Source organism: Armigeres subalbatus, chromosome 2 (assembly GCF_024139115.2).
Source record: "Armigeres subalbatus isolate Guangzhou_Male chromosome 2, GZ_Asu_2, whole genome shotgun sequence".
NCBI lineage: Eukaryota > Metazoa > Arthropoda > Insecta > Diptera > Culicidae > Armigeres > Armigeres subalbatus.
The window spans coordinates 417384476-417409515 of NC_085140.1; the positions used below are offsets into that span (position 1 = coordinate 417384476).

At 42.6% G+C, this 25040-nt stretch overlaps 1 protein-coding gene across 1 annotated transcript in view; it reads right to left on the minus strand.

The window, feature by feature from the left end:
* The window catches only part of LOC134213414 (dynein axonemal heavy chain 8), a 34732-nt gene extending 12367 nt beyond the window's left edge, over positions 1-22365 (minus strand). The window contains exons 1-3 of the mRNA XM_062692453.1: positions 21791-22365; positions 21555-21735; positions 19442-21400 (exon numbers count right to left, since the gene is read on the minus strand). Coding sequence (XP_062548437.1) covers positions 19442-21400; positions 21555-21735; positions 21791-22312 — 2662 coding nt within the window. The 5' untranslated portion in view covers positions 22313-22365. The remainder of the gene's footprint in view (positions 1-19441; positions 21401-21554; positions 21736-21790) is intronic.
* Between the last annotated feature and the right edge of the window lie 2675 nt (positions 22366-25040).

Here is a 25040-nt window from a genome sequence, read left to right on the forward strand (position 1 = left end):
TCCAAGCAGACGGTGTTGCAAAAGACTTGAAAGGAGCTTTTAAGAAGTTTGGACATAGAGTAGAAACCTCTGCACCAGGCCTGTGATGATACCGTAGCATAATTTCATTCGAAGCAGTTTACCAACCGTACACGGAACATGTCGTCCAAGAAGACGCTGTTGCAACTGAATCAGAGGGAATTACGTTCATAAATAGTCAGAGAGGTCTCATGCTAACTAACATCGTTCATAGTTTCAAGTCATTTTTGTCAATTTCTTGTCAGAGTCAAATTATTTGGCCAACTTTTATGCTATTTAGACGTCTATTGTCATTGTACGCGCTCAAAATCGACCGAAGCAGTTTATGCGAGTCACATGGAACAAGTTGCCCAATGCTTCATCGTAGAAACTGAGACGGAAGTTTTTTTTATCAAGTATAAGGAAGTGTTCAATCCCCGATTTAAAACAAATGACAAGTTAATAACTTTTGAAGCAGTTTTCCAGCCGTACAAGGATCATGTCGTCCATTAAGACACTGTTGAACTGGCTCAAAAGACATTACATTTACAACTCTAATAGATACTCTCTCCCATTATCTCATTCCTATTCATATAGATTTTTTTCAATCTTTCGTTTATTTTGGAGGCTCAATTGCCGAATCATATAGATTGATCTGTACGATGTCATTCTTGTCTTTATGGTCAGAAGGTATGAAGTATGCGTTCCTTGAATTACTTTGTTTGCCTAAGTTATCGGTTCATCCTGTGTCAATACTATCAAACACAATGTAAGTTATATCTTGTAAAAAGTGGAAACTGTCTAGTCTATTTTAATGTTATTCCTTTGTCAAGGTCTTACTATTTTTATGTTCTATTCTAATAAGTAGCTTGATCGTTTCCAAACTAACTGTCATTATCTATCATGTACTAATGATCAGTTATGAGTCAGCTATAGGATTCACTTTTCGGTGGCAAAGAAAAGCTTCATCACGCCTATTCCCTACTATTAGTAAAAATTATCGTGAATGAAGCCGTCATAAGATTGTTCATATACCATCATTATAATGTGTGGTATTTTTTAGCCGTGCGGTAAGACGTGTGGCTACAAAGCAAGCCCATGCTGAGGGTGGCTGGGTTCGATTCCCGGTGCAGGTCTAGGCAATTTTCGGATTGGAAATTGTCTCGACTTCCCTGGGCATAAAAGTATCATCGTGGTTGTCTCATGATATACAAATGCAAAAATGGTAACCTGGCTTAGAAACCTCGCAGTTAATAACTGTTGAAGTGCTTAATGAACACTAAGCTGTGAGGCGGCTCTGTCCCATGTAATGCCAATAAGAAGAAAAAGAATTTTTTATTATTGCTCTTCGAAGTGAGGCATAACAAAATAAAACTGGCACCACGTTTCTAGTTTTGAAAAAAACTTCTACTCAGTGAATCCAGCAGTCGATTCCCTACGAATGTCTTGAATACTTTGTTTTTCAATAAATGCCTAGCTAGCTAAATGTAAGCGTGGCAACAAATCATCGTCACAGGGAACGCATCAGAAAAGTATTGCCGAAAAGAAGAGAACTCACATCATTATCACTGATGAAAAAGGCCTCTGCCTGACTGCACTATCATTCAAGGCTTCAGGACACGAGATCCGTTGGATCACATGCAAATGCCGTTGCGTCAATACCAGATATGTAACGCGGCACCAAACAAAAATAGTCAGCATGTGATACCACCACGACAGGATATGTCTTTGGTTGCCATATCAGTGCTAATGGCGTAAGCCGAACCACCGCGGCAAGGTAACATATCCGAGGGGAAGGATATATATATATATATATATATATATATATATATTGCCTCAAGCTCGGAAGCCTCCTTTCAAGAGGCTCGGAAGCCTCCTTTCAAGAGGCTCGGAATCCTGCTTTCAAGAGGCTCGGAATCCTGCTTTCGAGAGGCTCGGAAGCCACCTTTCAAGAGGCTCGGAAGCCTCCTTTCTAGAGGCTCGGAAGCCTCCTTTCAAGAAGCTCGGAAGCCTCCTTTCAAGAGGCTCGGAAGCCTCCTTTTAAGAGGCTCGGAAGCCTCCTTCCAAGAGGCTCGGAAGCCTCCTTTCAAGAGGCTCGAAAGCCTCCTTTCAAGAGGCTCAGGAAGCCTCCTTTCAAGAGGCTCAAGCCTCCTTTCAAGAGGCTCAGAGCCTCTTTCTAGAGGCTCAGAAGCCTCCTTTCAAGAGGCTCGGAAGCCTCCTTTCAAGAGGCTCAGAGCCTCCTTTCAAGAGGCTCTGGAATCCTGCTTTCGAGAGGCTCAGAAGCCACCTTTCAAGAGGCTCAAGCCTCCTTTCAAGAGGCTCTGGAAGCCTCCTTTCTAGAGGCTCGGAAGCCTCCTTTCAAGAAGCTCAAAGGCCTCCTTTCAAGAGGCTCAGAAGCCTCCTTTCAAAAGGCTCAGAAGCCTCCTTTCAAGAGCCTGGAAGCCTCTTTTCAAGAGGCTCGAAGCCTCCTTTCAAGAGGCTCGAAGCCTCCTTCCAAGAGGCTCGAAGCCTCCTTTCAAGAGGCTCAGAAGCCTTACTTCGATTACAGCGGCGCATTTTTCGTAAGGCAGCATGTTGTTAGTTTGGCCGTGTTGCAGGTTTGAAAAGTTGGTATTAGGCTAAAGCAGCGGTTCTCAACCTTTTTCTTGACAGGTACCCCTTAAAAATTATGCTTTCATTGAGGTACCCCCAATTTTATTTTTTCTATAAATGATAATAAGCTTATATCATACGATATATTAAAAACAAACCAGAAAAAAAACTGACAGGATATATGGCACCCTAGAAAATTGTCTGAAGTTTTCGTTAAACTTGAATTTGAATCAGAAATCAAATTGATTTTATACGTCAAGCTTTCCACAAAACTTTCAGAGGCTTCCGAGTCGCCTGAAACTAGGATTACGAGCCTCTTGTTAGGGAGTTTCCGAGTCTCCGAGCATATCGATAGGATGCTTCCAAGCATCTTGAAAGAAGCCCTCTTCAAAAAATTAGCATCTTGAAAGGAGGCTTCCGAGCCTCTTGAAAGGAGGCTTCCGAGCCTCTTGAAAGGAGGGTTCCGGGCCTCTTGAAAGCAGGATTCCGAGCCTCTTGAAAGAAGGATTCCGAGCCTCTAGAAAGGAGACTTCCGAGCCTCTTGAAAGGAGGCTTCCGAGCCTCTTGAAAGAGGGTTCCGAGCCTCTTGAAAGGAGGCTTCCGAGCCTCTTGAAAGGAGGCTTCTGAGGCCTCTTGAAAGGAGGCTTCCGAGCCTCTTGAAAGGAGGCTCTGAGGCCTCTTGAAAGGAGGCTTCTGAGCCTCTTGAAAGGAGGCTCTGAGCCTCTTGAAAGGAGGCTCTGAGGCCTCTTGAAAGGAGGCTTCTGAGCCTCTTGAAAGGAGGCTTGAGCCTCTTGAAAGGAGGCTTCCCTCAGAAGGAGGCTCCGAGGCCTCTTGAAAGGGAGGCTTGAGCCTCTTGAAAGGAGGCTTCTGAGCCTCTTGAAAGGAGGCTTCTGAGCCTCTTGAAAGGAGGCTTCTGAGCCTCTTGAAAGGAGGCTTCCTGAGCCTCTTGAAAGGAGGTTTGAGCCTCTTGAAAGGAGGCTCTGAGCTCTCTTGAAAGGAGGCTTCTGAGCTCTTGAAAGGAGGCCTGAGCCTCTTGAAAGGAGGCTTCTGAGCCTCTTGAAAGGAGGCTTGAGCCTCTTGAAAGGAGGCTTCTGAGCCTCTTGAAAGGAGGCTTCTGAGCCTCTTGAAAGGAGGCCTGAGCCTCTTGAAAGGAGGCTTCCTGAGCTCTTGAAAGGAGGCTTGAGCCTCTTGAAGGAGGCCTGAGCCTCTTGAAAGGAGGCTTCTGAGCCTCTTGAAAGGAGGCTTCTGAGGCCTCTTGAAAGGAGGCTTCCAGGCCTCTTGAAAGGAGGCTTTGAGCTCTGAAAGGAGGCTCTGAGCCTCTTGAAGGAGGCTTCCGAGCCTCTTGAAAGGAGGCTCTGAGCCTCTTGAAAGGAGGCTCTGAGCCTCTTGAAAGGAGGCTTCTGAGGCCTCTTGAAAGGAGGCTCTGAGCCTCTTGAAAGGAGGCTTGAGCCTTGAAAGGAGGCCTCTTGAAAGGAGGCCTGAGGCCTCTTGAAAGGAGGCTTGAGCCTCTTGAAAGGAGGCTCTGAGCCTCTTGAAAGGAGGCTTCTGAGCCTCTTGAAAGGAGGCTTGAGCCTCTTGAAAGGAGGCTCTGAGCCTCTTGAAAGGAGGCTTGAGCCTCTTGAAAGGAGGCTCTGAGCCTCTTGAAAGGAGGCCTGAGCCTCTTGAAAGGAGGCTTCTGAGCCTCTTGAAAGGAGGCTTCTGAGCCTCTTGAAAGGAGGCTTCCAGCTTGAAAGGAGCCTGAGGCCTCTTGAAGGAGGCTCTGAGCCTCTGAAAGGAGGCTTCTGAGCCTCTTGAAAGGAGGCTCTGAGCCTCTTGAAAGGAGGCTTCTGAGGCCTCTTGAAAGGAGGCTCTGAGCCTCTTGAAAGGAGGCTTCTGAGCCTCTTGAAAGGAGGCCTGAGCCTCTTGAAAGGAGGCTTGAGCCTCTTGAAAGGAGGCTCTGAGCCTCTTGAAAGGAGGCTTTGAGCCTCTTGAAAGGAGGCTCCGAGCCTCTTGAAAGGAGGCTTCCGAGCCTCTTGAAAGGAGGCTTCCGAGCCTCTTGAAAGGAGGCTTCCGAGCCTCTTGAAAGGAGGCTTCCGAGCCTCTTGAAAGGAGGCTTCCGAGCCTCTTGAAAAGGAGGCTCCCGAGCCTTTTGTCAGAAGGCTCCCGAGCCTTTTGTCAGAAGGCTCCCGAGCCTTTTGTCAGGAGGCTCCCGAGCCTTTTCTCAGGAGGCTCCCGAGCCTCTTGAAACGAGGCTCCCGGGACTCTTGTCAGGAGGCTTCCGAGCCTCTTGAAAGGCTTCCGAGCCTCTTGAAAGGAGGCTTCCGAGCCTCTTGAAAGGAGGCTTCCGAGCCTCTTGAAAGGAGGCTTCCGAGCCTCTTGAAAGGAGGCTTCCGAGCCTCTTGTCAGGAGGCTCCCGAGCCTCTTGAAACGAGGTTTCCGAGCAAATTAGGAGGTTGCTTTTGAGCCTCTTGAAACGAGGCTTTCAAGCAGAAGGATTCCGAGCTTATTGGCAGGAGCCTTCCTAGTTGCGTGAAAAGAGGCTTACGAGTTGCTTCGGAAGGAGCCTTTTGAAAGGAGGCTTCTAACCTTCTTGCAACGAAGCTACTGAGCTTCTTTGAAAAAAGGATTCATGTCTATCAAGTAGAGGCTTCCGAACTTTTAGATTCTTGATTTTAGTTCGGAAGCATAATATTTTGTCTCGATCAGGTAGATTACATTGAAGAATTTTAAAATTGTTTCATTCGACGTTTTGTCTTAATGATTTTTTGTCACAGCCCCTCATATACTGATTTGCTTAGGGTAGACATGATTCAAAAGTCTTTGATCTACTGTTTGCCATGTATATGATGTACAATACAATGTTTTGGAATAGGAAGTTTTAAAACTTCATCAAAAAGTTTTTATTGGAATTGTAATACATCCGCCATTACGAATTTTTGTTCGAGGTACCCCCTGGCGCCAGCAAAGGTACCCCCAGGTTGAGAACCGCTGGGCTAAAGTGGCCAGACGTCCCGGATTATGCGGGACAGTCCCGGATTCAGTCGACATGTCCCGCATTGCCAGGCGTCCCGGAAAACGTCCCGCATTCCATGATGAATCTGTAAAGTCTGGAGAATGTATGGAAATAGGATGTCTAGAAAATCTAGATCCGAATAATCAGAAGAAAGAGGGTGCTTCAATGAAGATTTGAATAATTTTAATAATCTTGAAAATTTCCGTAAGTAGTAGTAGTAGAATTTCCGTAAGTAGTAGAGAATCTAGGCATTCTGAAGGATCAACAAAAGTTGAGTTGAATCTGAAGCATTATAATAACTTGGATGGTCTAGTGAATATGAGAATAATATGCATGTGTACAATCTACAAAATCAGAAATATCTGAAGATATTATGTAAAGATTAGGCCATGACAATACTCCAGAATTTGAGAAAAAAGTGGGATACCGTAGTCGTTCGATACCTGCAAGCCATTTAACTGCAATGCTTTCAACTACAACTGGATAGTTGCAACAGTTTTGCAGTTATATGATCGCTAATTGCATTTAACAACCGCTTAGCATCTAAAATGCTTTAAAGTTTTTCGAAGTTAAAGAGATTCCATGACTGGAGCATGAATCGAACTTAAGCCTCAAACAAAATACACAACACGAGGTTTAGATTGTAAAACTTTTTTTCCCAAAGATATTAGGGTTTTTGTTTCTGTGAAATCGAGTAGTTACCATTATACCGATCATACAGACAAAGAGTGTTGTATTGTAGGCCAACATGTCTAACATAAAAGGGGAGATCTGTGGCTGCTCGCTTTAGCCTTGAACTTGGCCCAGATCAGATTCCTGTCGACTTCTTTTATTTCTTTGCTGAGGCAACGTCGCCACCAGCCCCTGGGTCTGCTTCTGCTGTGTTGTTCTGCCGGATTCCAGTCCAGCGCTTACATTCTTACTTACGCATATTGCATCTCCGCTATTTCGTAATGTGTGGTCGACTCACCTCCATTTTCGGATTTCTGTTAATATCGTTTTTTTTATGGCTTCGTCGATGGAGCTCAGCATTCGAGATCCAGTTGTGAGGCCACCATGTCCGAATTATAAAACATAGACATCAGTTGATAAATACTTGCAGTTTTTGCGTGATCTCTGCTGATACACACCAAGTCTCACTGGCGTATAGCAACACTGATTTTACATTATCTATATATTTCTTTTTTTTTAAGGTTTACTGGCGGGACTCTGAATAGAGTAGAAACCTCTGCACCAGGCCTTTGATGATACCGTAGCATAATTTCATTCGAAGCAGTTTACCAACCGTACACGGAACATGTCGTCCAAGAAGACGCTGTTGCAACTGAATCAGAGGGAATTACGTTCATAAATAGTCAGAGAGGTCTCATGCTAACTAACATCGTTAATAGTTTCAAGTCATTTTTGTCAATTTCTTGTCAGAGTCAAATTATTTAGCCAACTTTTATGCTATTTAGACGTCTATTGTCATTGTACGCGCTCAAAATCGACCGAAGCAGTTTATCCGAGTCACATGGAACAAGTTGCCCAATGCTTCATCGTAGAAACTGAGACGGAAGTTTTTTTATCAAGTATAAGGAAGTGTTCAATCCCGGATTTATAACAAATGACAAGTTAATAACTTTTGAAGCAGTTTTCCAGCCGTACAAGGATCATGTCGTCCATTAAGACACTGTTGAACTGGCTCAAAAGACATTACATTTACAACTCTAATAGATACTCTCTCCCATTATCTCATTCCTATTCATATAGATTTTTTTTTCAATCTTTCGTTTATTTTGGAGGCTCAATTGCCGAATCATATAGATTGATCTGTACGATGTCATTCTTGTCTTTATGGTCAGAAGGTATGAAGTATGCCTTCCTTGAATTACTTTGTTTGCCTAAGTTATCGGTTCATCCTGTGTCAATACTATCAAACATAATGTATGTTATGTCTTGTAAAAAGTGGAAACTGTCTAGTCTATTTTAATGTTATTCCTTTGTCAAGGTATTACTATTTTTATGTTCTATTCTAATAAGTAGCTTGATCGTTTCCAAACTAACTGTCATTATCTATCATGTACTAATGATCAGTTATGAGTCAGCTATAGGATTCACTTTTCGGTGGCAAAGTAAAGCGCCTATTCCCTACTATTAGTAAAAATTATCGTGAATGAAGCCGTCATAAGATTGTTCATATACCATCATTATAATGTGTGGTATTTTTTAGCCGTGCGATAAGACGTGCGGCTACAAAGCAAGACCATGCTGAGGGTGGCTGGGTTTGATTCCCGGTGCCGGTCTAGGCAATTTTCGGATTGGAAATTGTCTCGACTTCCCTGGGCATAAAAGTATCATCGTGGTTGTCTCATGATATACAAATGCAAAAATGGTAGCCTGGCTTAGAAACCTCGCAGTTAATAAGTGTTGAAGTGCTTAATGAACACTAAGCTGTGAGGCGGCTCTGTCCCAGTGTGGGGATGTAATGCCAATAAGAAGAAGAAGAATTTTTTATTATTGCTCTTCGAAGTGAGGCATAACAAAATAAAACTGGCACCACGTTTCTAGTTTTGAAAAAACTTCTACTCAGTGAATCCAGCAGTCGATTCCCTACGAATGTCTTGAATACTTTGTTTTTCAATAAATGCCTAGCTAGCTAAATGTAAGCGTGACTACAAATCATCGTCAAAGGGAACGCATCAGAAAAGTATTGCCGAAAAGAAGAGAACTCACATCATTATCACTGATGAAAAAGGCCTCTGCCTGACTGCACTACCATTCAAGGCTTCAGGACACGAGATCCGTTGGATCACATGCAAATGCCGTTGCGTCAATACCAGATATGTAACGCGGCACCAAACAAAAATGGTCAACAAGTGATACCACCACGACAGGATATGTCTTTGGTTGCCATATCAGTGCTAATGGCGTAAGCCGAACCACCGCGGCAAGGTAACATATCCGAGGGGAAGGATATATATATATATATATATATATATATATATATATATATATATATATATATATATATATATATATATATATATATATATATATATATATATATATATATATATATATAGCCTCAAGCTCAAGCCTCCTTTCAAGAGGCTCGAAGCCTCCTTTCAAGAGGCTCGGAATCCTGCTTTCAAGAGGCTCAGGAATCCTGCTTTCGAGGCTCAGGAAGCCACCTTTCAAGAGGCTCAGAAGCCTCCTTTCTAGAGGCTCAGAGCCTCCTTTCAAGAAGCTCAGAAGCCTCCTTTCAAGAGGCTCGAAGCCTCCTTTCAAGAGGCTCAGCCTCCTTCCAAGAGGCTCGAAGCCTCCTTTCAAGAGGCCTGAAAGCCTCCTTCAAGAGGCTCGAAGCCTCCTTTCAAGAGGCTCAGAAGCCTCCTTTCAAGAGGCTCAGGAAGCCTCTTTCTAGAGGCTCGAAGCCTCCTTTCAAGAGGCTCGGAAGCCTCCTTTCAAGAGGCCTGAATCCTGCTTTCGAGAGGCTCGGAAGCCACCTTTCAAGAGGCCTGGAAGCCTCCTTTCAAGAGGCCTGAAGCCTCCTTCTAGAGGCTCAGGAAGCCTCCTTTCAAGAAGCTCGAAGCCTCCTTTCAAGAGGCTCGAAGCCTCCTTTCAAGAGGCTCGGAAGCCTCCTTTCAAGAGGCTCGAAAGCCTCCTTTCAAGAGGCTCGGAAGCCTCCTTTCAAGAGGCTCGGAAGCCTCCTTTCAAGGGGCTCGGAAGCCTCCTTTCAAGAGGCTCAGAAGCCTTACTTCGATTGGCAGCGGCGCATTTTTCGTAAGGCAGCATGTTGTTAGTTTGGCCGTGTTGCAGGTTTGAAAAGTTGGTATTAGGCTAAAGCAGCGGTTCTCAACCTTTTTCTTGACAGGTACCCCTTAAAAATTTATTTTTTATTTTATTTTTTCTATAAATGATAATAAGCTTATATCATACGATATATTAAAAACATTCAGGATTCCGAGCCTCTTGAAAGAAGGATTCCGAGCCTCTAGAAAGGAGACTTCCGAGCCTCTTGAAAGGAGGCTTCCGAGCCTCTTGAAAGAGGGTTCCGAGCCTCTTGAAAGGAGGCTTCCGAGCCTCTTGAAAGAGGGTTCCGAGCCTCTTGAAAGGAGGCTTCCGAGCCTCTTGAAAGGAGGCTTCCGAGCCTCTTGAAAGGAGGCTTCCGAGCCTCTTGAAAGGAGGCTTCCGAGCCTCTTGAAAGGAGGCTTCCGAGCCTCTTGAAAGGAGGCTTCTGAGCCTCATGAAAGGAGGCTTCCGAGCCTCTTGAAAGGAGGCTTCTGAGCCTCTTGAAAGGAGGCTTCTGAGCCTCTTGAAAGGAGGCTTCTGAGCCTCTTGAAAGGAGGCTCTGAGCCTCTGAAAGGAGGCTTCCTGAGCCTCTTGAAGGGAGGCTCTGAGCTCTTGAAAGGAGGCCTGAGCCTTGAAAGGGAGGCTTCTGAGCTCTTGAAAGGAGGCTCTGAGCCTCTTGAAAGGAGGCTTCTGAGCCTCTTGAAAGGAGGCTCTGAGCCTCTTGAAAGGAGGCTTCTGAGCCTCTTGAAAGGAGGCTTGAGCCTCTTGAAAGGAGGCTTCTGAGCCTCTTGAAAGGAGGCTCTGAGCCTCTTGAAAGGAGGCCTGAGCCTCTTGAAAGGAGGCTCTGAGCCTCTTGAAAGGAGGCTTGAGCCTCTTGAAAGGAGGCTTCTGAGCCTCTTGAAAGGAGGCTCTGAGCCTCTTGAAAGGAGGCTTTGAGCCTCTTGAAAGGAGGCTGAGCCTCTTGAAAGGAGGCTTCTGAGCCTCTTGAAAGGAGGCCTGAGGCCTCTCTTGAAAGGAGGCCTGAGCCTCTTGAAAGGAGGCTTGAGCCTCTTGAAAGGAGGCCTTGAGCTCTTGAAAGGAGGCTTCTGAGCCTCTTGAAAGGAGGCTCTGAGCCTCTTGAAAGGAGGCTTCTGAGCCTCTTGAAAGGAGGCTTGAGCCTCTTGAAAGGAGGCTTCTGAGCCTCTTGAAAGGAGGCTTCTGAGCCTCTTGAAAGGAGGCCTGAGCCTCTTGAAAGGAGGCTCTGAGCCTCTTGAAAGGAGGCTTCCGAGCCTCTTGAAAGGAGGCTCTGAGCCTCTTGAAAGGAGGCTTGAGCCTCTTGAAAGGAGGCCTGAGCCTCTTGAAAGGAGGCTTCTGAGCCTCTTGAAAGGAGGCTTCTGAGCCTCTTGAAAGGAGGCTTCTGAGCCTCTTGAAAGGAGGCCTGAGCCTCTTGAAAGGAGGCCTGAGCCTCTTGAAAGGAGGCTCTGAGCTCTTGAAAGGAGGCTTCTGAGCCTCTTGAAAGGAGGCTTCTGAGCCTCTTGAAAGGAGGCCTGAGCTCTTGAAAGGAGGCTCTGAGCCTCTTGAAAGGAGGCTTCTGAGCCTTCTTGAAAGGAGGCCTGAGCCTCTTGAAAGGAGGCTTCTGAGCCTCTTGAAAGGAGGCTCTGAGCCTCTTGAAGGAGGCTTCTGAGCCTCTTGAAAGGAGGCTTCTGAGCCTCTTGAAAGGAGGCTCTGAGCCTCTTGAAAGGAGGCTCTGAGCCTCTTGAAAGGAGGCCTGAGCCTCTTGAAAGGAGGCTTCTGAGCCTCTTGAAAGGAGGCTTCTGAGCCTCTTGAAAGGAGGCTCTGAGCCTCTTGAAAGGAGGCTCTGAGCCTCTTGAAAGGAGGCCTGAGCCTCTTGAAAGGAGGCTTCTGAGCCTCTTGAAAGGAGGCTTCTGAGCCTCTTGAAAGGAGGCCTGAGCCTCTTGAAAGGAGGCTTCTGAGCCTCTTGAAAGGAGGCTTCTGAGCCTCTTGAAAGGAGGCTCTGAGCCTCTTGAAAGGAGGCTCTGAGCCTCTTGAAAGGAGGCTTCCTGAGCCTCTTGAAAGGAGGCTCTGAGCCTCTTGAAAGGAGGCTTCTGAGCCTCTTGAAGGAGGCTCTGAGCCTCTTGAAAGGAGGCCTTGAGCCTCTTGAAAGGAGGCTCCTGAGCCTTTGTCAGAAGGCTCCCGAGCCTTTTGTCAGAAGGCTCCCGAGCCTTTTGTCAGGAGGCTCCCGAGCCTTTTCTCAGGAGGCTCCCGAGCCTCTTGTCAGGAGGCTCCCGAGCCTCTTGTCAGGAGGCTTCCGAGCCTCTTGTCAAAAGGCTTCCGAGCCTCTTGTCAGGAGGCTTCCGAGCCTCTTGTAAGGAGGCTCCCGAGCCTCTTGTCAGGAGGCTCCCGAGCCTCTTGTCAGGAGGCTCCCGAGCCTCTTGTCAGGAGGCTCCCGAGCCTCTTGAAACGAGGTTTCCGAGCAAATTAGGAGGTTGCTTTTGAGCCTCTTGAAACCAGGCTTTCAAGCAGAAGGATTCCGAGCTTATTGGCAGGAGCCTTCCTAGTTTCGTGAAAGGAGGCATACGAATTGCTTCGGAAGGACCCTTTTGAAAGGCGGCTTCTAACCTTCTTGCAAGGAAGCTACTGAGCTTCTCTGAAAAAAGGCATTCATGTCTATCAAGTAGAGGCTTCCGAACTTTTAGATTCTTGATTTTAGTTCGGAAGCATAATATTTTGTCTCGATCAGGTAGATTACATTGAAGAATTTTAAAATTTATTCATTCGACGTTTTGTCTTAATGATTTTTTGTCACAGCCCTTCATATACTGATTTGTTTAGGGTAGACTTGATTCAAAAGTCTTTGATCTACTGGTCGCCATGCATATGATGTACAATACAATGTTTTGGAAAAGGAAATTTTAAAACTTCCTCAAAATGTTTTTATTGGAGTTGTAATACATCCGCCATTACGCATTTTTGCTCGAGGTACCCCCTGGCGCCAGCGAAGGTAGCCCAGGTTGAGAACCGCTGGGCTAACGTGGCCAGACGTCCCGGATTATGCGGGACAGTCCCGAATTCAGTCGACATGCCCCTCATTGCCAGGCGTCCCAGAAAACGTCCCGCATTCCATGATGAATCTGTAAAGTCTGGAGAATGTATGGAAATAGGATGTCTAGAAAATCTAGATCCGAATAATCACTAGAAAGAGGGTGCTTCAATGAAGATTTGAATAATTTTAATAATCTAGAAAATTTCCGTAAGTAGTAGTAGTAGTAGAATTTCCGTAAGTAGTAGAGAATCTAGGCATTCTGAAGGATCAACAAAAGTTGAGTTGAATCTGAAGCATTATAATAACTTGGATGGTCTAGTGAATATGAGAATAATATGCATGTCTACAAAATCAGAAATATCTGAAGAATGCTTGATATTATGATATTATGTAAAGATTAGGCCATGACAATACCCCAGAATTTGAAAAAAAATTGGGTGCCGCAGTCCTTCGATACCTGCAAGCCATTTAACTGCAATGCTTTCAATTACAACTGGATAGTTGCAACAGTTTTGCAGTTATATGATCGCTAATTGCATTTTACAACCGCTTAGCATCTAAAATGCGGTAAAGTTTTTCGAAGTTAAAGAGATTCCATGACTGGAGCATGAATCGAACTTAAGCCTCAAACAAAATACACAACACGAGGTTTAGATTGTAAAACTTTTTTTCCCAAAGATATTAGGGTTTTTGTTTCTGTGAAATCGAGTAGTTACCATTATACCGATCATACAGACAAAGAGTGTTGTATTGTAGGCCAACATGTCTAACATAAAAGGGGAGATATGTGGCTGCTCGCTTTAGCCTTGAACTTGGCCCAGATCAGATTCCTGGCGACTTCTTTAATTTCTTTGCTGAGGCAACGTCGCCACCAGCCCCTGGGTCTGCTTCTGCTGTGCTGTTCTGACGGATTCTAGTCCATCGCTTACTTTCTTACTTACGCAGATTGCGTCTCCGCTATTTCGTAATGTGTGGTCGACTCACCTCCATTTTCGGATTTCTGTAATATCGTTTTTTTATGGCTTCGTCGATGGAGCTCAGCATTCGAGATCCAGTTGTGAGGCCACCAGGTCCGAATTATAAAACATAGACATCAGTTGATAAATACTTGCCGTTTTTGCGTGATCTCTGCTGATACACACCAAGTTTCACTGGCGTATAGCAACACTGATTTCACATTATAGTTGAATATTCGAAATTTGGTGCGTTGACTTATCTGATTGGATCTTCATATATTACCTAAACTCACAAAAGCATCCCTAGCTTGATCCGTGTGGATCATGTGTGCTGCTAGCGAGGCTGCCAGAGCAGCCCACGGTTTAGTACACGGTCAATCGCATCCACCATGATCTTGCTCAGTTATGCAGGACTCAGCGTAGTAAAAGCTTCATACTGCGCTTCGATGAGGCCGACGATTTTATTCGGAACTCTGTTGCGTCGTGACTATATGGTCCACACATGATCTTTTGGGGTGGAAACCTAACTGCTGCCGTTGGACCGTCGTTTCTATCTTCTCCTATATCCGATTCAGGATAATATTGCACAAAATTTTGATTGGATCTTGGCAATTAGGCCGATACAAATATTTAAAAACAATTATGTCTTAACCCCTCGGTTTTTTTTTACCAAAAAAAATATTTTGAGGGGGCAACAAAAAATATTCGGGCAATTTTGAGGATTTTCAAAACATTCTTTAACAAATCCGAGGAGTGTTATTGATTTTTTTCCATTTTAATATTTATTTTTTATTGCCCAAACTCCCCTCCCCCCCACGTTTTTTAATTTCAACTTCCTTCCGCAAAGAGAGAAAAGAATCGCACAGCACGATGCGGTCAGTGTGGTTTGTTTTTCATATAGGGGAAAATACCTATTCTTGGCAGTCTAAGACATTCGCCAAATTGAATGATAAAAATAATGAATAATTACACTAAAACACAGGTATAGTTCAACTGGTATACATTCGTATGCTCTTCCTTTGATGATTGGTGTTCACTTAATATAATATCTTTTACCACAAACTTAGTAAATTTAATATAAAGTAACAGGTCAACGTTTCTTCTATTGGCATAGCAATTTCTATTATCAGCAATGGTTTTGCTCCTTTCAGCAACTAGACATGGAAGTAGAAAACTAGTAATGTATTGGTGCCAGATGCTGGTTGTTCATATCCTCTAGTAGTAAAATTCTTTCATAATAATGGGCCGCACGCTCATCTCGCTTCACTCAATTTTGGAAGAAATTTTATTACATCATTATTTATCACAAAACAAAACATGAATTTTAGCCTTGGCATCAATTTTATGTCACGTGGAAGATAGGCAAAAACATTTAAACACATTGTAAAACAAATTTTACCCCTTATGCGGCCAACAAAAAACAGACGTGAATGGCATATAAGGTACCCGTGTACCCAGATATTGACAATTTCATAACTTTTACCATTTTTAACCTATTTGAATAATGTTGGCCATTTTGGAGAAGGGAACTTACATATTTTTCGTCCGCAACCAAGATTTACATCTTTTGTCTTTTGTAATGCCTTAGAGTCTTCACGCGTAAGCAAAAGTCTATCAATCAGTTTAAAATATACAACTTGCTCTTTACGGTCCTTAGATTTGAAGGTCCTTACATGATATGTTTGTTTCATCAAAATAATCATGGGGGTTGTGTACAACGACGTAAGCTATGTAAAACCAAATCTATACACATAAGATTGAGCTGGAGCCACCTCATTCGTACACTACGTTTCACAGTTGAATAATTGATAATACCCTAAAAGTAGGCAATTATTTATGTTTGTAATGCGCTATGTAGGAACGGGAATGGTTATGCTTTTTTTGATGAGCTTGGAAAGTATTAAAGTTGCAAAAGGAAAACGGTTCTGTCAGCCACATAAGGCTTAAAATACTACGGTGTGGCTATCACTTTTGATAGAATTCATGGTCTGAGTAAAAATCTGAATAGAAGCATTTGTATTCTAACACTTTTTTAAAATAAATGCCAACGCCGGATATTTTGTTCGTAGTTTTGCTAAAATCAAATCACATGGAATTGTGCGTGGTATTTTTTTTAGCGTGTGTTTGATATGCTCACAAACACATTCTCTCGCTCTATAGGTCATTGCGCGCGGCAAACCTAACCTCACTATTTTGACAGGTACTGGTCCTGTTGTTTACGTTTCGGACTTAGAATTTTTTTTATCCAAATTAAATCTGCATATTGCACGATGTTGAAGACATTCTGTACATTCCGCATTCAAATATTGGTAATTATCGATAAGTTTAGGTAATTATCGATCAGAAAATCCAATGAATCATAGAAGAATCTCAAAATTAAAATAAAGTCGTCTGTAAACAACAGGACCAGTACCTGTCAAAAGTCGTGCGTGACGTCACTGTGCAATGGAGTATTCCGAAGTGCGCTGCTGCCAAAGAAAACGAACAGTCCCAATTTTATTTAGTGAAACATAGAGCAAATATTGGATAAATTTGCTATTTGTGGTGATAATCAAGTGGTAATAAAGTGTAAAAGTAGTTTACGTACCTAATTTGTCGTATCATACACGATAAAGAGAAGAAACAGGCGATCCAAAAAAGTAAGTAACAGTTTGCTTTTCGTCTGCTGCTTTCTTGGGCGATGCAATAATGGCAAGGATTTCGTAGGTGCAAATTTGTTTCGGTGATTAATTCGTCAAATCTTGCTACTTTTACACAAACAACTTATTCAAATGAAAGCTTAGACTTGAAATTGTGTGATTGAATCAAATTTATGTTCATAAATAGTGTATGTTTGCTGGAAAACGCAAATATTGTTGAGGGTGCCAACAAATGTCGCACCCTGCCAAAGCCGTATTCTACCCTATCTTATGAATTACGATTATTTTCATTTACAGCAAAATAGGGGGTACCTCAATGAAAGCATAAGTATGAAGCGGTACCTGTCAAAAAAAAGGTCGAGAACCGCTGATACAGAACACCTCTATCTCAATCTTTCCCATTTCAACTACGCTCATGTTTTTCATATAATCATATTTTATATGAATAACAGTAATATATTCACTTGAATTCATGGAATTCATATACAAGCCTATAGTCAAGTTTCAATATACAAAACAACCCCTTTTTCAACACCCTCACATAACTTAGATACGTCCCATATTGTTAAAATAATCATATTGTATGATTGAAATTGAAATTGAAATTTTAAAAATAAAATTTAAAAAAAAATCAAATAAAAAATACTCCGGATAATCGAGCCTCCGTATGATCGCGTCCGACCTGTTTTTAATGCGGTTGGAATTTCTCGGCTAACCTGAACTATTACAGCGTTTTAAAAATACCGAATTTTCTATGATGTTTCGTGATTTTTTGTGGGGTTAACTCATTGGTTCATTGATGCTAAAGGTCTTAACCAGGGCTGGCATACTCCTCAGAGTAGTCGAAATGTGCGTGTCTTTTGCACTCCTCAAAAAGACCGCAGAGAGTGTGTTTCGCTTATCGCTCATTCTTTCTCTTCCACAACGCAGATGAGTCGTCTTTGTGTTTCTACTCTGCAGCGAATGCATTTGCCAGACACAAAGAGTTGAGGATAAATGATGAAATAAACACATCGTGTTCCTCAATGAGTTTTGACAAAACGGTGAATCAAACAGAATGAAAATTAACATTGCCAAATAAAGTTAAACGTAGCTGTTGATGTTGATACTATTTATGCGTAATAAGTTATTTTTGTTTTTGCTGGCTTTTGGGATGTCTGTGGGCAAAGCTATTTAGAAGCCTTGTACTACCAACATTATTTCGCCCCACCTGCTTTAAAATAAGTTACTGACGAGACGATTTCTAAATACAATTTCTGTCAGATAATCTTGGTAAATATAAAGGTTCTAAATTCGAAAAAAAAAACAGAAAACATTGAACTTATATAAAGTTCCATTATTTCATTTCAGTGCTAATTTTTTCTTGATGTTAGCATCATGCCCGATTAATATACTCCTGCTCTGACAATGGGTTTTTGTGTGTTTGTCGTCGGAATACTGATCAACCCTTATTATTAGATGAAGTTATTTCATTGTCTACAACCTTCAAAATAATGTTCACGGCCGTATGAAAGTGTATACAATTTCATTGCAAAACACTGTCTATTATGCACAACTCTGTGTTAAATAAATTTCGAAAAGATGTATGATTTACGCCAAGCTAAAAATAATCAGTTTAAATTCCCCTTCCGTCTCTAGGCGAATACGGTTGCATGAAGAAGAAGAAGCGGAAAGATATTTGAAAAAAAAAATGGCACGGGAAAGCACTCGGTGAAATTTTTAAAACTCTTCTCACAAGTGCAATATCACAAAATAAAAATCAAAATCGAAATTATGTGTTTATTATACAATACAAGGAAAGTTCATCCCCGTACTGCTAACCGTTTTATCTAAATTGCTTCTAGAAATTTCGAGAAGCGTTTTAAAAATTTCACCTTGCTTTCCCGTGCCATTCCTTTCAAACATCATCTTTTGGCTTCTTCTTCTTATTCTTTTTTATTCAATCCTTATTTGCCAATGCTATACTTTTTAGCATGGAGCATTAAACTTTATTAAAACCCCGCCGTTTCTAACTGAGACGTAATTAACTAATTTTTCAAGGCGAAATATGTGTGTTCCAAAAAATTTCAGCCAGCCTGGTAGAAAACGATATCGTTTCCAAGAATATTGCACTAAGTGGCACAACTTTGTGTTGGCCCAACTCTCACCGGACTAATTCTCTCACTCTTCGTCTTCGTCCTCACTCACCGTGTTGGCTTTGTTACACGATGAGTATCAGCGTCACTCTCTGTGGTGTGTATTAAGGTGACTCGGGAAGGCACTAAACACCGTGTTATTTTTCATATCTTTCGTCTCTTTCTAGCATTTTCACCTCGCCACTTTGGAGCGGCGTATTTCGGTTTCCAGTTGTTTGATGTAACTGTAAATGTATCAGCATGTAGATTGCGAGTAAGCACGCGCCGGTGATACTTTTTCAAAAGCATATTTGTTGTAGAAAAAAAGTTAAGCATTCAATGATGAAAATGATGACGATTTGATGATTGTTAGTGCTTCCCGTGTCACCTTAAAATCTCCTCATTGTGCACAGTGTGTGAGGAAATGCCAGCTCTGGAGTCTTAACTTTTACTAAAAATACGGCTTCGACTTTTCTTTTCAATGAGACCAAAGCAAGCGTTTTTCAAGCCAAAGGAGATTTTTTTTTATCAATATTTTATCTGCGACTAGCCTTGAAAGATAAACGAGAATCTTGCCTATTAGGTAAAATCCTTTTCCATTTCATCACTTTTACCTCTCACTCACTTTTTGCGAGAATTATCGCAGAACAATTAAAAAATTGTGTGGCCGGGATTCGAACCCAGAATAGTAACAATAATAGCTATACCCAATCAGGAGAGAATAACAAAATTATATCATAATGTGTTACTGAGCTCAACAGGTTTTCTAACATAGGCTGTTATAAACTTGGTTCAGGATGTTGTTGAAATAACTGAATTTTCTAACAAAACAATGAAACATAACTTATTCTGTTATAATTTTGTTAAGAAAAAATGTGATAATAATTTATCATAGCTCGATTATTTCAACGGTTGTTATAAATAACTGATGCTGTTACAATTATGTAATAATCTTGTTTTGACTTCCTAGTCGGGTATGGATGCGCTTACTCTAGCCATATCACCACGCTATCTGTATGAAAGCTTCAAGCTATTTGTTCCACATAAGCCTACTACCATTTGCATTCATGATGCCACGAATATACTCGAATATGAAAAAAAAAAAAAAAAAACAAGCCAATGTATGGCGGCAATCGAAGTGTGCGAAAAATGGTTATCACTCTCCAGGCTGTTTTTCTTTCTCGAAAAGCGATTTCTCCCCAAAATTTTTCGTGAGGGAGCATCCTGTGCTCCTGGAATTGAGTGAGCATTACAAACCCTGTCTAAAACCAAACCATATAAAAAACTGGGTGTATTAGCAAACTGTTGAATCCGTAAAAAGACTATCTGAAAGATTGACGATAAACAAATAAACTCACCAATGGTCTGCCTGTATTTGACATTCATATCCGAAAATTGCACGGCAGTTATTGCATCTGTGGGCAGTACAATCAGATCCGTATTGGCAAAAGAATGCAGAACATCTTCAATTCGTGCTTCACGGATGTCGTTCACCTCCTTGACAAACTGCTCAACCATCGTAAGAACCTGGTCTACCTGGTTAATGTAGTCCTTCAAGTTCATAGACATCCACGTAACGACTGTCAATCCCGGTAAAAATATGCGCTCCAACCTAATCAGCATTGTGCGCATCAAAGGTAGAAAGATAATCGGTATTTGCAACCTAACTTCGTTATTACGCTTCAGCAGATCTTTAACACGTTCATAGGCATTGTAAAGATTTTCCTTCTGTAGCACCAGCAATACGGCAAAATCAGGTGCTGCCAAACCCCATTTCAGAACTGTTTCGGTCTCCTTAATAACTTGGCGCAGAAAAGGATGAAAGTTCACCTCCAACCAATTTGTATGGATGTTTTTGCGATAGATCGGAGCTTCCAGTTTCTCTCTAGCTTGATTCACAAAATCCCACCAAGCCCGATGGTGCAGCATCTCATAATGCAGAAGTACCTCGCATAGATAGTTGTAGTATTTCACACAGAGCTGGGCTTTCTTGTGCTCTATCACGCAGCTACGGATTTTCAAAACCTTAATCGTATCATCCATTTTACGGAACAGGGACCGTGCCCACATTATCCGGCCAACGCTGTTTGGAACACACCAAACAATCGGTGGATCGGCGCGGTTCTCATTGTAGTAATCTTTAATTTCAAATATCTGCTTCTCGAGCATGACTGCCACATCCAAATAACGACGATCAAGGCAGAGACAATCCAACTGGAGCTTCTCGAATCGGCTTAGCATTAATAAGCGGCTCTCTATAGTAGGAACCACGGATAGCATTTCTTTGGTGAATTTCTGTAATCCAGTTTCCGCTGCTTTGATTTCCTTTAGGAACACTTCGTAGTCAACGTCGAATTGATGTTGTCGATGAACCAGGGGATCATACGTTTTCGATGCAATCCAATTAAATGCCTTCTTGATGAGATTGGAGAACGTGTTTGTGCCAGCGATTCCAATACGATCGATAATCTGATACTTTAAGTAAAGCTCCATAATGTTTTTGATTTTATCCAGTCGTGCGTTGAAGGTGTCCATCTTTCCAAATATGTACATATCAGAGCATTCCCAAGGAGTCTCATCGGAGGCTTCTTCCATTTCGCTCACCGTTTTGTAATAATGGAAGCGATAGGTGGTATCCAAATTTTTGCAAACTTGTATTTTGTCTAAAATATGTTCTTTCTTTTGTTCATATATCGTGCTTTTTCTACGACATGTTATGTATTGTTGGCAATTCATAATAATTTGATTGGTCACCTTGGACAACAATCCGGTAATTCTATCGGATGTATTATAAAAGCTGGATGTTTTGTACACTTGCCTGATAATTGTCAATAAACTTGAAATTGTAGTAGCCACTTCTTCGGGCTCACAACGATATAGCGGGTCCCAAAAGCGTTCAATAGAGCTTATATATCGTACATTGTCTCTTGATTCATTAAGTTTGCTGGTTACTTCGTTGTCCATCGGACGCCATTTCTTCAATAACTTCGAACGCGAGAGTTTCAAACAAGTATAATATCCAATGAAAGGTCTTGATTCAATAAACTCCGCTATAGACGTGTACTTGGTTAACATACTACGCCAATATTCTAGTTCATGCAACGGTCCCACATCATATGGATCGCGGCGGATCTGATCGCCCTGAGTTAACGCAAACTGGATCTGTCGCATCCACCAGGCAAAGGCCCGCTCGGCCACGTACACTTTTTCACGGCTGCGACTCGTTTCTTCAACCTGAACCGCGGTCAACAGGAAACCTTTGTACAGATTGTGGTCAACCTCGAACATGATCCGCTCGGAAATGTCCTTCTCGGTACCTAAATAAGACATGCGTTTTAACTTACATCGAGACTATCTGATATGATCACACTTTTTAGAAATTCATTAAAAACTTTCAATATTGTGCAATATTCCCGTCCCTAGACATCCAAGTTAATATTTTTCTAAAAAGTGTGATCGAAAACATCATACTTTTCAGAAACTTGATGAATGTGTCAACTCCGTGAAAGAAGTAACTTTTCTGAAGGTCTGTACAATGTCCGTAATCCTTCAATGTTTCAAGCGCCGGTTTGTTAATATTTTCCAGCATAGATGTCAATGTATGTATAATTGAGCATCCCTCTCGGATAGATATTGCGATCAAAAATATATCCTAAAATGACCACCGGTTAGCTCCAGTAATCTCTTATAAACACAACCATACCAACCTCTCCCAAATTTTTAACATCCACGGCCCTCGTTTCATTATGTCGGTAGGCTCCGATGCAGACTTCGGTGACCTTCTCTCCCATACCATCGGTGATCAACGTCTGCATCAGTTTCTGGCGCTTCTGTTTGGCATTGTACCGTCCGGAGTCTAAACCCGGTGCCAAATACATCCCATAGTACACCAACAGTCCCTTGATGCCCTCCGCCTCGAACATTCGCTCCATCTGCTGAACCGATTCATTTTTGTCCGCAGCGCAGTCTACCAGCACTTCCGGATCCAAATTCAATATGTGGGCGCCTCCCTCCAGAATGAAGCGATGCTTCGGTCCGATGATGTTCAATCGACCTGCCCGGGCATCTTTGGCCCGATCAAGATGCTGCTGGAGCTCCTGTTCTTTGGTAATTTTGGGAGGACTTCCGCGACGACTCTTTACCAGCTGGGCAACATTACCAATTACAGAGGATACGCCCACGGTTCGGTAAAGCGCTCGCAGATGGACATCTGGATCTTTCTCCTCCATGATTTGGCAAGATGTACGAACTTGCTTTACTTGCGCTGACAGTTAAGACTACAATCGGATTAATATTTTTTCAAGAAATAACTGTGCTTGCTGCGATCAACAACTGCGTGAGATCAAGTTTCGCTAGTGCATTAGCCTAGCGAGCAATGATTTGAGAGTCCAGAGATTGCAAGTTCGATACTTGGTTGGATCTAGGATGTTTTATGTGGGAAACATTCTAGATTCCCTGCGCAGAGTGTATTGATTTGTGCCTACAACACTAAATATAGACTCTTGTTAATAGAATTTATAAAGTCTTAAAATTACCGTCTAAAAAAGTGTCAATGGGCCAGGGGGCTGAGATTGGGCAATCGCTCTCATGAACAATCTGTAACAAAATCGTTCAAAAAGTTTTCTTATTTCAGTTTTCTTGTCCTTGAATACATTAACATCAAAATGATTTTTTACCCGACAACAGTAGCGCGAGACTCGGAGTCACTCTAGGGTCGGCGCACTACTGGGCATTTTTTACAGATGCGTATTCCGACCACAACTGTAAGGTTATCAGTATCCCGTAACTGACTCGCCTAATTCGATGCTCTCAGATAGCAGAAGTATTCGAGGACGAGAGAAATACCAAATATTTGCTTGACATATATGATTTTTTTAAACTATGGAGAAATTGCCATGAAAAGGATCAGGCGGTAATTCTTTTGGTGACCAGAAATGGCCAAGGATACGGAGAGCTTCGTCAAGAAATGTGAATTGCGGCGTTATATAGAAGGAACCCTCCGATTACGTTTTAATCTCGTGAACTGTCGAACGGTTCGTGAGAAGTCTTTCAAATAGACTTCCTGACGGCAACGGGCTTTGGTTTAGAAAAGTTCTTAGTTGTAAGGGTTCATATTCTCAATATATCTATGTTATCGAAATAACCTGCGGTTAAAGAAAGTACGAATGCCGCTATATGTGATATTTTGTAACTTTGTAGCTGTTTAGCAATTATGCAAAGCGATAATGGTCCTCCATTCAAGTGCACGAATTTCTGCGATTTTTTGAATTAAACGAATGCTAAGATACGTAAGGCTGTTTCAATCCAATGGAATAGTAGAGCGGAAAAACCAAGGAATAATTAATTAAAGCTGTGGCGGCGACACGCCTTGATGGAATTCATTGGAGAATTTACGGTGAGCTGGAATAGTCATCTTCAGCGATGTAGAGTCGGTTCGGATGCACAGGTGCTTGCTCCCTTCTGACGAATCTAGTTGACGACGGCAAGGCGCCCGGATTCAAAACCAAAAAACAGAATCAGTAATACAAAGTGAACGTTCTGTCAGGTGGTCTTTATACAGCTTCTCGTACTAACTTTCCGGATTCACAAATTTACTTGATACTTGGCAGTCCACCAGCACTTCTGGTCCAAACGTTAATAACCCAGTTATTAAAGCCAACTGTTAAACATGGCCTTATTGGACTTCCCCATGGGTTTGAGCTTGGGTTTGAGTGTATACATAATTTGGATATTTGAATACTCGTATTACTCTACTTACTTATGGGTCTTGTACACCTCCGGTGGTGCAAAGGGCCGACTTGAAAGAACTCCATCGTGAGCGTTGCCCAGCTATCGCTTTAACCTGTTGCCAGGTTAGATTTCGGTCGACTTCTTTTATTTCTTTATTGAGGCTTCGCCGCCATGATCCGTCGGGTCTGCCTCTGCTGCGATATCCCGCTGGGTTCCAATGCTTGTTTACAGATTTCATTTCCGCCCCTACGTAGAGTGTGGCCGGCCCAGCCCCACTTCCGATCCCGAATTTCTGTTACTATCAGCCTCTGGTGACAACGACTATGGAGCTCGTTGTTTGAGATCCAGTTGTGAGGCCACCAGGCCCGAATTATATACCGCAGGCATCTGTTGATGAACACCTGCAGCCGTGTGTTCTCCACTGATACACACCATGTTTCGCTAGCGTATAACAGCACAGATTTCACGATGAGTATAAAATTCTTATTTTAGTGCGTTCACTTATCTGCCTGTTTTTCCAGATATTTCTTAAACTCGCAAAGGAAGCCCTTGCTTTCTTGATCCGTGCGCCTATGTCGATCTTGGTACCGCCGTCTGACGCCATTTGGCTACCAAGATATTGGAAGCTTTCAACATTCTCCACTGATTGCCCGGCTGCTGTGAAACTGGAAGGGTTCACCGTGTTTACATCCAACAATTTGGTTTTATTGACGTTGATGACTAAACCTGCCGAAGAGAAGCGCTCGGCAAGGTCGTTAAGCTTACTCTGCATATCAGAGCGCCGTTGCGCGAGGAGTGCAACGTCATCAGCCAACATATTCTCGTGATTGAGACGGTCGAAAGCCTTTTCGTAGTCAATGAATACCAAGTTGGCTTTCGTTGACCTGCTTCAAAATGATACGGAGCGTGACAATATGGTCCACACAGGATCTTCCGGCCTGCTGCCGCCGAAGAGTCGCATCGATCTTCTCCTGGAACCGGGCAAGGATAACATTGCATAGAACTTTCAGAATGATACACAACAACCAGAGCCGTAGCGTGGACTCCCAGCGCCCTTGGCGAATCGTTTGATGGGCGCACCTTTTCTACTAAGGGAAATCAAATGCTAAAATTTTACATTTGGAAAGCAATTTGAATCTCATACTAACAAAAAAAAATTTAATGATTCAAACATGCTTTAAATAGCGTTCAATATTCAGAGATGTAGTGGAACCTGATACCTGAATT